Source organism: Phoenix dactylifera, chromosome 2, assembly GCF_051530095.1.
Source record: "Phoenix dactylifera cultivar Ajwa chromosome 2, Ajwa_hap1_PhDact_Kaust_v1.1, whole genome shotgun sequence".
In the NCBI taxonomy this organism is placed as follows: domain Eukaryota; kingdom Viridiplantae; phylum Streptophyta; class Magnoliopsida; order Arecales; family Arecaceae; genus Phoenix; species Phoenix dactylifera.
Window position 1 is genome coordinate 2,811,405 of NC_143191.1, and position 12,112 is coordinate 2,823,516.

General features: G+C 34.6%; 2 protein-coding genes across 2 annotated transcripts in view; one reads left to right on the top strand and one right to left on the bottom strand.

Annotated features, from left to right (window-relative positions):
• Window positions 1-416: 416 nt before the first annotated feature.
• Window positions 417-2,314, bottom strand: LOC149768175 (uncharacterized). Its single transcript, XM_089929319.1, has 2 exons — window positions 2,197-2,314; window positions 417-643 (listed from the first exon to the last, which is right to left on the bottom strand). Exons 1-2 carry the CDS (start codon window positions 2,312-2,314, stop codon window positions 417-419), a joined length of 345 nt encoding a protein of 114 aa, XP_089785445.1.
• A 4,180-nt stretch (window positions 2,315-6,494) lies between these two features.
• LOC103716604 (ran-binding protein M homolog) overlaps window positions 6,495-12,112 on the top strand; it is a 30,152-nt gene continuing 24,534 nt past the window's right edge. The window contains exons 1-4 of the mRNA XM_008804656.6: window positions 6,495-6,659; window positions 6,771-7,150; window positions 9,652-9,798; window positions 11,313-11,399. Coding sequence (XP_008802878.3) covers window positions 6,789-7,150; window positions 9,652-9,798; window positions 11,313-11,399 — 596 coding nt within the window. The 5' untranslated portion in view covers window positions 6,495-6,659; window positions 6,771-6,788. The remainder of the gene's footprint in view (window positions 6,660-6,770; window positions 7,151-9,651; window positions 9,799-11,312; window positions 11,400-12,112) is intronic.

Consider the following 12,112-nt stretch of genomic DNA (forward strand, 5'->3'; position numbering starts at 1 on the left):
TTGAACTGATTAAATGAATTTGGTTAGTAGTTAAGCTTCCTCCTCAGCTCCAGCTCAGCTCCATCTCTTCACACCAATCCTCATCAGCATGTGAGTCAGCGTATCGGTGGCGTATCAGTCAGCATATCAGTGAAATCAGTGAAGCTTTGGTGGAGTTTTATCTCAGCCCAGGTTGAGTTCAGCAGCCGTATCAGAGGCGTATCAGCAGCTGTGTTTCAAGAAGATTTAAGGAGTTTGCAATAAGAATCGACAAAAAACTAATTAGAATACAGAGATATAAAACATAATACTAAAAACAAAACCTAACACCTCGTAAGCTGAGGATGAATAGATTCTTAAAGTTATTCAGGTCATATAGGATACAAAGGTCCATCTTGGTTGGCAATATCTGAAAGGCGGCATCAGGAAATTAAACTTCAAATATGGAGGAGGCCTGTAATTGGCTCTCTCCCAGAATTTGACTCCTTGTGTTTTAAAAAGAGATTGGCAAATTGTATTTCAAGGTCTCTACTATTGCTCTGACTGTGGGTAGGTGGAGCTGGTGGTTGCTGCTGGTGCTGCTGCTGATGATGATGCAATGCTCGAAGACGAGCAATCTCTCGCTCCAACATCTCCTGTTGGACTGCATCAACCAAAGGCATATCTACACCATTTCAGACTTGCAAAAAGATCAAGACCAGCAGTTTGACAAGCTTAACTAATGGTGATTTTGAGGCATATTGCTAGATTAATCTCTTCTCGTAAAGAAAATGAAGAAGAATGAGAAAGATTAGGAATCATAATCCTATCCTAGTTAGATAGAGCTACTCCAACAACAAAATTTCAAATTCTGAAATTTGAAAAAAAAAATGTAGGATATTAATAACAGGAGAAAGCTTAAGGTAAGAAAATAACATGTAGCTAGCATTTAGTACTATTTCTAAGCACTAAATGACTTCGAAACACAAAAGGATTTGAATATGAACATGCAGAATACTTCTGGTTCTCTAAACCCCTCTATTCTTTCTCACACTCCCCTGATGTTCGAGTCTAATGAACAGTGAAGTTGACCAGTGGAGATGTTCATGTCATACTCTATCACTGAATGATATCACAGGATCTTGTTCCTGAAGTTAGATTTCATGTGCCTTGGTTAGGGCCCAAGCTTTTTTCCCCTCAAAATTAGTGACTTCAGGCATGCGCCATGAACAGGTCAATACTTCATCCATATCAAGAACTTCAAAAGTAATGGATGAAGGGTGAGTTGTGAGCTTGGATGAAGGATAGGGATTTAAAAAGTAAGGCATGCCCATGTTGAGCTAGTGAAAGAGGTTGGCCAGATTGCATTTATGTACCTGAATATTAAATATTTGTCACTGAACTGTAAGATTCACAATGGCATGCAGAAAACAAGGCATGCAATGCCTTTTAAAAACGGATATGTGTGTGGATTATATCTTATATACTTTATTGCGGAAGCATTATTCCTTTTGTATTCTAACTCTCTACATTCCTTTAGCAGCCTCCCCCTCCAACCACATGCACGGTTCTAGAAATGATTATAGTGATAATTTAGAGAAGATATTATATAGAAGAAACTATAGTCACTGTTTGATCTTATGACTTATAACAGAACAAAGTTCTATGTTTTGTTATGTCAACATCTTGATAAGAACAGAAGTTATCAAAATAAAAAAATAATACTATGGTTTATAGGCTATAATATTATTAAGTGATGCATTTTTAAAACTATTATATTATATTTAGTATACATACATACATGCATGCATAATTCAAAATTCAAATACAATTAAACAAACTATATGTAGTATATATAGATATAGGAATATAAAGAGAGTTTGTTACATGACTTGTGTTAGCTCCTTTTCTTCATGTTTGCATTTATTTTTTTTTTCTCGTGCATATTTTTCTTAACTCTTTCTCACTGTCATTTCAATTCCAAAATCCCCAGCGACTTTGATTTTGATTAAGTTTCGATAAACTAAATATAAATAGAAATTTAATTCTATTTCGAAAGTGATTATATTTTTTAAAGAAAACCAAGCATCCACTTCCCATGTCATGTTACTTTCCTAACACAATTTACCATAACTTCACTATATAGAGAGGATTATTTTGATAAAAGTTAGCATATACCAATGACATATATGGAATGCTCATGGAGGTATAGTTGAGATCCAAGAATCGATTACTTACGACATTTCACAAGATGTTCCTGTGACAGACCATCTAGATGTTGCTTCAAGGCCTTGTTCTCCAAGCTCAATATAAATTTTTGCTGATCCAAGAATTCTAGTTCAGCTGAAACTCCCATTCCTTCTATCTGCAAAGTAATATACATAAAATAGGATAATTTTATTGTATTAGAAATGTTTCTATATAAAATCTTTTCTTATCTCATAGGATATATGATCATTGGGGCCAATGTTATCTTGCCTGTAATGCTTGGATATGTCTCTCTAACTCGGTATTGTATTGGAGTTTTCGAACTCGAGATCGTTGGGCAAATGAAGGGATCATATATATCAAATATGAATTAGTTGGTATTTTCTAAAAAAAATTATTTTTCCAAACACAAATTCTCTTTGGGCCATTCACTAAATTGATTATTGGTATTATTTGAAGTGTTAGAATTGCACTAAATATAGTGAGAATTGAGGTAAATAGAGCTTAAAAAATACAACTCTACCAATATCAATGGTGAAATTAGCACAATTAGAAATTTACAATATGACACGCTACAAAACATAATATGGTGTTTATGCTTTCTGCATCTCAAAGTTTTGATTCATTATGTGAGAGAAAAAAGCAAGTATCTACATCCACAATAAATTATATATACGTGTATGTGTATGTATACATGATATATAAGCTTGTTTATTCAAATACTTGGTTATTTTTTATTTAATTGGGCTTGGTCCAACCTAATTTCTTAGTCTCACGGATACTTCGAAATATAGCTAGTAAAAATGACAAAGCATAGAGCATGGATTTACATTTAAGTAAATTAAATAAATCCTCATTTCCCAAGTCCTAATATAAGCAAATTTAGGATGAGCTAAATAATCCATGTACAAAAACAATTATCATAGTCAAATAAGCATCACAACAACGAAAGTTACTAAAATTGTCTAAAGAGCTAGGGAATAAATCACAAAATAACTTACTATTTAGCTCGTTTTGCTTCCATCTCAGATTGAGTAAGCTTTATCCAAGAACCTTCCCTTTGCTTAGTGGAGCCTTTCAGAGAAGAATCCTCCTTTGATAGCTTTTCAATATCACTAGAAGCCAAAATATCAGGTTCCCTTGTAGCAGATGATGATCCTAATTATTCAGTCTCATTTCTTGTTAAAGTCAGATTATTATTTGAATTAAACACATTATTCATTGTAGAATCCCATCCATTTTTTTGAGGTTTTTCAATTGAATTTGCCTCTGTATAATAAGATGGGCGCTGCACATTTGTAAAAAAATCTAATTCTTTTTGTTCCCACGAAGCTGATGGATAAGTAATATTTGTAGCAATCGAGAACTAAATTATCAATGTTCAAAGAGATATTAGATGCATTTAAGTAGGCAAAAGAGTCACTTGATAAGCGTCGATAAGCTCTTTTTCTTAATGGTATCTCTGGCTCATTAAGGAGGTCATCAAGCCAAGAAGGCTGGTCCTCAATGAAAAGACTTTCAGTAGAAATAGAATTTTTGATAGAGAGAGATGATTGTTTTCCGGTATACAATGGACTTGAAAAAATGGAAGTTCCTTTGGAGTTCGGCATGAGTCTAATAAAACCCAAATCTGTTAAGATAATAGATGTTTTATAAGTTATAGAAAAGAAAGAATTAGAGGACATGAATAATTGCTACATGTGACAAAGAAAAATAAAATAAGGGAAACAACCAAAGCCTCAAAATAAAATTTGATGGATAACTAAATGCATATTAAGATTATATATATATATATATATATATATATATATATATATATATATATATATATATATATATATATATATATATATATATAATTTTATCTTTCTTGAATTATTATGAAAAGTTATTTTATAGTTGGATTGTTATTATTTGTGTGCAAGATCTTGATCATATTATCATAGAATTCATGCATTATTCAGATTGAAGCATGATAAAAGAGAGAAATTAAAATAAAATATTAAAAAGAAATTGAATCAAGATCTCTAAGATGATTAGATGATTGCAACGTTCAAATATAAAGCATGCATCGATCTCATATGGATTTCTTAAGTATGCAGTAAAAAAACAATATAATGAAATAAAACATCTCAACTTTGAAATTGGAATGAATGCAAATCAATTAAGGGTTAAAAAAAGTGCATACCAAAGAACAAGCAAGGTCTCTAATGCTCTTCTTTCATCCCTTAGAATGCAACTTTAGACTTTTTCTTCTTGTTTTTGCTTTATAGGATTTGAAGGAAGAAAAGGAGATCGGAGAGAGGAAACAAGGAAAAGAGAGGTGTGGAGAGGAACGTTGGGGAATGGAGGGGAGAAAAGTAAACAAATGCAAAATCCTTTATAAATTGGGGAAGTACATGAATATAGCTATTAATCGGATGGACATGGATTTAATGGACCACATGCTTGCAGTCTACCAAATCTAGCAAATAAAAAGTTGTCATGTCAACTTTTTTTCATGTTAGCAAATTGATAGGGGAGACAAATATTCTGAGCCTTCCAATTTTGATGGAAAAAATTGATAAAACTCTTATGTTCCCTAAAATAAAGAAAGTAGATGAGCAAACCCGAATTTTGATGTTATTCTTATGGGTCCATCTATAAATGATCTAGAGGATCCCGCTAATAATGCTTTTCATCAAAAGACTATCTTTTTTTAAATTCTTTTTGTCAATGAACCCATTGCTATTTCCAATGAATTAGAGGAATCAATAAAGAACTTTGATACTGAACAAATCCTATGTTAAAGGGCAATAGCACAAATTGTTTCTTTAAATATAATATTTATTAATTCTTAGGTTTGTTACATTTATTTATTCCATTACCTACAACTTTGTGCATACTTATCCTCAAGCTCCTAGCAGATTGGAATAATAATGTCCGCTAAAGTTGATCATGACTCTAATATAGATGCCACTCTATAGTAATTCTTACCATTATCAATTGTAGTTTCATTGAAAGAGCAATATAAGATGACACTCTTTTGTTTATAAATATATCCAACGCTAAGTTTCATAAATGGCTATATTTGTCCCCACCTTAAAGGCAAAAAAAAAAAAATGCATTACATATCAACCTTAACGTAAAATATATTTCATCCCATAGCTAATATTGCAATGGTCCAATCTAACAACTAATTGAAACTAGTGCCAAGTATTTACTTTTCTCTCTACTATGAATGTTGGTGTCCATGATGGTAACATCAACCTTGAGATACTTTATTTCATCAATAACGAGCTTTCTTCATCTCTACACATGAGTAATAATACGGGGCCTAAACTTGATATCGTGAAAAGCTCTCCATAACCGAGGCACCAAGGGACAAAAATGGATCTTCCTCTCTGCTCCTTCTTATCTAATCATCAAAATCTCTTTATTTTAATTCACTTTAAACCAATCTTTAGTTTCAATTCAAAATCAATTCTGCTTCAAGCTAAATCATGAATGTTATTAAGCCACGCTCAAATTCAATTGAGCCAATTTGTCACCACATTTTAGTTGTTTCTCAATAATTTGTTTTCCTAATGACATTGGAACTCCTTTGAAACATTGGCAATAATATTTTTGTTCGTTCCATGCACTGAAATTGATACTAAATACAATAAATTTTGCTTTTATATAATTAATCAAAATTACACAGACATATTTACTCATATAGTAAAGCTTTAACAAATATTATTTAAACAAATTATTGGGTTCGATCGTCTTATTTTGATCTCACCTTTATCTTGATTGGTCTCGATTTGCGATCTACGCTCCACATCAGAAGGGGGAGATGGGTGATACTCAAAACTTTTGAAATCTAATGGTTAGTTAACAAAACCCTTTTGAAACTATGACAATTTTTCTAGCTTCAATTTTTTTTCCCCATCACAGATTTTTGTGCAGAGCTTCTAGCCTGATGAACTTTAATCAATAGGAGATCCAATGGCATGTAACATGTTCGAATCTTGAAGTCCTGTGTGTCACAATCATCCCTGCAGTAGAGATGGAGTCGGCTATTTATATATTAACCGCTGGGAAACGTAGTCGCGTTTCACTTATCGGGAAAGCCCGCTCCACGAAAACATTCCGTTTCCCATCCGGGATCCGGACGCCGGGGATGAATGAGCCTATGCAGGCTACCAGCATGAACGTAATGACTAAATTACACCTATACAATACGATTAATACCAACAATCAGTTGATTTCTTTACTCCATGCGGCTTTCTTGAACGGGGGCAATTTAGTCATAGAATAATAGCACAATTGAAGCCTTTCTTTGTCGGTAGCCTCTCTCGGATTCCACGTCCGTCTGTTTAAATCCTCGTCTCTCACGTCTTCGCTCCATTCCATCGCTTCGCCCCCATTGCGATTCTTGGCGGAGCTAGGGTTTCTTCCGATCGAATTCCTAGCCCCTCCGGCTTTGGGATTCTTCGAAGAGCAAACAAGAACTCGATCGAGTCAAGAAGGTAAGATCCCCAATCCAACCTTCGTTCTCGTTTCTTGCTAGATTCTTTTTCTCTTCGATTCAAATGCGGAAAATCCTATGTTTCTTGGTCGATTTTCTCGAATCTTTGCAGGAGTATTAGGTGGAAACAATGGCGGACAACCAACCGGCGCCGGCGGCCGATGCCGTCAACCTCTTCGGCCTCTCATCGCGATGGTGGAGCGGTCCGGAGTGGAAGAGGGCGAAGGAGCCAGCCGAGGAGCAGGAACCGTCGCACCTCAACACGTTCAACAGCTCCGGCATGTTCCTTTACATGTCGCCGGACAAGCTGTCGGTCCGCTACTTGGGCATTGCCCAGCACGGGCACGACGTCGGCGCCGTGCAGGCTAACTGCCCCGCCCCGACCAGGAGGACCGTGTACTACTTCGAGATGAAGGTCGAGAACGCTGGTCAGCATGGCAGGATCGCCATCGGATTCACCCCTAAAGAATACGACTTGCGGCGCCAGCCAGGGTGAGATAACTCCATTCCCGTCGAGTTTTCATTTCAATGTTGTTTAATTTGTTTGTGCAATGAGTATGCTAAATTTTGTGTCAGCATTATTGTTTCTGCCATAATCCATGGTGTTTTCTTGACTGCGTCATTTGTTCCAAAGAAAGAAAAAGAAAAAAAGAAAATAAAGATTAGAACGGGAAATTTTAATTTGATGGATTTAGAAACTCGAAATCTCATCCTGATATCTGCACTTGAAGATGGAAACAAAATGAATAGGGTTTTATTTTTAAAACATTTGCATAAAAGTATCAGGAGTTTCGCTTGTTAGAAACCTGTAGAGATACTGAGAAGTTGTCTTTTGAGGAACTATACTGCAATCAAAACAATGCTTTATTACCTGTCATCGGATTCACCCTTAGGTATTTGAATTTGCAATAATCTTTTATTTAATTTATTTACATAATCTTTAGGCCAATGTTGAAGTTATCATTGATGTTGTTGCAGTGCTTTCTGTCATGTTTTCTTGATTCTTGCTCCATTAAAAGAAATAAGTGGACAAGAATTAGAATTTTTTCTGCCGATCAATGTAAGAGTATTAATATTTTTTGGAATATCAGAACATATAGCTCGGGATCTGATCTTTATACTTGTGCTCTGACTAAAAGATGGAGAAGTTTCAGCAGAGTCCCTGCAGTTGAAAGACCTATGTAAAAAATTTGAAGAGTGCCATTTAATCATGAGAATTATCTTTGAAGGCACTATTACTTTATTTTTTTTTGAATTAGACATGATTCTTTCCTTGCTTTTATCGACTTCACCAAATAAATATATTGATGTTGGCTTTGACATCTCATAAGGGACTGAAGAAGATGGATCTTTATTTGTTGTATAGCAGGATTACTTCTGTGATTCGTACATGTTCTTGGATGCACCATTCGATTTTTTCCACCAACAAGGATCCTACTTGCTAGTACTTATAGTACTTATGTTCTTGGATGTACTTATAGTCCTGATGGATATTCACTGTTCATTGTTTGATGCCATATTCGATTCTTGTCATATTACTTGGTCTATGCACTCATAAAATAGGAGTGGGATACATGTATGGACATTCAATAAATAATTTGTTTATGTTATTTAGGCATGCTAACAGTTTTTAATGAAATCCAATAAATCTTAGCGCACAAATTGGTTCTGTTGTGTGGGTTATATGCATATTTTGTGGAAATGATTAGTTTATGTACATATAAGCATGTCCCCTAATGCTCTTTTCTGAGATTAAACTTAAAAAGACCAAATTGATGCCCGACAACTATAGTGCCTTCCATATAAAGTGTTATCTATCTTCTGGTACCTGAGCAGTATGTTCCCAATACTTAAGTTCAGCAAGACTGCGGAAAAACATAAAAGAAGAAATCGTGCAAGAGCATACTCCATGTTGATTTCGATGCTTTAATTTATTTTTGTTTGTTCAAAAAGGTGATTACCACCTCATGTTTTCCTGTTAGAAGCTTTGATTTCATAGATAGGATCACTGCTCCAAAAGGGACTTGTGGTAAGTATGCTGTTTGGGGAATACATAGCACACAGGTGGAAATTTGGTGCATAAGGAGACTTGTACAAAAAGTTTGAAAAGTAGAACTAGAACATATGAAAAAATAAAAAGAACATTCTTAAATTATAAGACACTGATGGGGGAAGAGTACATAAATGAAATGCTTCTATAAATAATCAAAAACAAATTTTGAGTAGCGAAAGTACAAATCATTCCCACAGATTTTAATATAGCAATCAACCAACCAGAGAGAAAATAATTTTTAAGTGAGTTGTTGTGCAATAAGCAACTCTGCCAAATTATGAATATTTAATGCAAAGTTAGAAACAGGCAAGTAATCAAGAGTCAGGCAACTAGGGAGCTCTGACTAAGTTCTGGACATCAACGAGAAGGGCAAGGGGTTAATCTGCTCTCTCTACATGCCTAATTTCCTGATTCATGTAAAGCTGCACAAAAAGGTCTTAGGTGACTGGCTTGCACATAGGGGTCTCTTTTGTCATCATGTACTAAGCATGGATGTGAGTTTGCCTAATCCTACAAGGTCCATGTGTCTGCTTTCTGAAACAGGGCTAGAAGGTAAAAATATGATTAGCGTTTCCTAAACAATTTTGTTTGATAGAGAACATTGTTTGCAACATGGCTTCTTGGCTCATTTTGTATACTATACATCTATGGTATTTTTAGGTACTGCATGTGGTGGTTGTTGGTCCATGCTCTTATTTCCTCAACCATCTGGGACAAATTATCTTTTTTTTTGATCTATATAATTTTGTTGCATATGAATTCACATGATTAGAATATCTAAAACTTGTTTCCTCCTTATTGAAAACTACTGTCTCCTTCTCTGTCTCTCTCTCTGAGTTTTGTTCACAGAATGATGCCATGATAAATATGAGGCGATTATTTTTATATTTTCCTTTAGATGACTCTATTTGATAGATTCGGTGTGTTTTTTTTTTTGCAGTTGGGAACCAAATAGCTGTGGGTATCATGGGGACGATGGGTATCTTTACCATGGGTGGGGGAAAAGATATCCCTTTGGTCCCACATTTACATCTGGTGATACTGTAGGTGCTGGGATTAATTATGCCTCTCAACAGTTCTTTTTCACGTAAGTTGGTTGGTATTTTGAATGAAAACTTTTATGGAGAATCATTAGCTACTTGGGTTTCATTGTAATGTCTCTAATAACTTGTTGTTCTGGTTGACACATCCTGCCTTCTGTTGTGGGCAGAACAACATTACACCAGCACGCAGTTTTCAGAAGCTTTTCTCAAGATGGAGATCGTTTTTTCAAATATCTCGTCTTTATTCCTTCGAGTCATTGAACAATAGTCTGTGCAGTGAAACCAGTAGCTAATAATTAATATGGTCGATGTGTTATTTTCAAAGTTCAATATCCAAGGTTTCAACTTGTTCAGGTAGGTTTTAAGGCTCATTTGGCATTGCTTAAAAAAGCACTTCTATGGCTTTGAAGTAAAATAGGAAAATAATGTTTTTGGTGATGTTCCATATAAAAAGCTTCTTATATAATCATAATTATTAAGTCCCTTATCCCAACTATTTGGTGGGGTGAGCTTTATGTATCCTCATTCACCAGGTATTCCTATTTAGGGTTATCTTTGCGGTTATTTCATGTTTCTCCATATCCTAAAGTGCTTCTTATATAACCATAATAAAAAAATGTGTTTGTGGGGAAAAAACTAGAAAATCCAACCTTTAGCTTATATGAAACAACTATTTTATTTTCATAAAATAACCAATTCATGTTGCTTAAGAGTAGAATTTTGGTGATGCACATGAATTAGGTAAATTTACTTTTAATCGACTCACTATTGGTTCAACCCAGAGCCAACTTACGATAGGTCATTTTAATAACCTTAAACTAGATAAAAGTCCCTAAAATGTTAGATTGAGTCTAGCAGAATCATGGTATCAGGTGCTGGCCCATTTTGGATGGTATGTACTATATGATGGGCCACTACTGGCACCTAGCATGGGTCAGTGTGACACTACTAACAATTTTTTGAAATGTTTTTAATAAAGTAGGCTGAAATTTAAATTTTATTTTGTTTTTTATTTCAGTACAGCATGGTGCACGTCCCAGCGCAAACCATGCCACCGGTGTTAAATCCTTGATCAGAATAATTGAAACCAAATAGATTTTAAAAAGACTTCCACTTTTTGTTACCAAAGGCCAAACAATCAAAGAAATGCTTATCTGTAAAGTACTTATACTGAAATGATTGAAAAGAAAAAAAGCCCTGTGGAAAAAGCAGAAGCAATATCAAACATGCCCTTAGTCTAGATTTCTCTCTTGCAACATGTCATTTAATTTGTCAAGTTGAATGCTTGTGTCTGCATAAAATGATCATGAATATTTCAGTGTGATTTTTTGTTAATGTCTGAAGTCAAGCTTCAATTTTAAACTTATTCAAGGCTAGGATTGAGTCTGGTAATATGGAGTTTAATTTGTCAAGTTGGTGGATGCTTTCTTTGTACTAAAATAACCACTCATTCTTTTCTATATATTACATTAGTTTCTATATTCAAATTTGAATTTTAACTATGTTATGTCATTCTAATGGTTTGGGAAGTTTACTATTTATGCATTTTGATGTGCAGGAAAAATGGAGAACTTGTAGGAAATGTTGTCAAGGATATAAAAGGTCCCCTGTATCCTACTACTGCTCTTCACAGTCAGAACGAAGAGTATGCTATACCCCCATTCATATTCAATTCTTGCGATGTTCTGCAACTAGAGTCTTAAATTTTGTCTTCATTATGCTATTAAATTGTTACATGACTTTATTCTGGCAATCATTGACAACAAATCACCTGACATGTAATTCTTGCCTTCTAATGTCCGGCAAGGATGATAAATTGGTGTTTTTCACATGGTCGAATAACTCAAAATTGGAAATTTGGGTTTGAAATATATCGTAGCTGTTTTATTATAACAAATATACTTTCTAGTGGAGAAAGTCTACCTTTTTACCAACCTTTGATTTTAACAAGTTGGTGTAAATTTGTTGAAACTGGCTTGCAAGTATAATGACTAAAAGGTTATGGTCAAGGGAGGAGGGTGAGCTTTGGCGCAATAGTAAGGTTGCTTCATGGTGACTTAAGGTCATAAGTTTGAAACAAAGAAACAACCTTTCTACATGTGGGGATATGGATACTTATATTTGACCCTCTCAGACCTCTCAGGAAAGTCATGCATTGAGCCACCTTTTTTTTTTTATTGGTCAAGGTGCCAAAGAGAAAATTCGGCGTCTTATGGAATATATACATACACATAGAGAGAAATTATATATAGAAGCAATCCCATTTGTTTTGAGAAATGCTTCTGAGAAGAGGAGATGGTTATTGGAAATCATGTTGTGTCTAGATGGTTTAAATTTTTCACTTTATATCAGGATTAT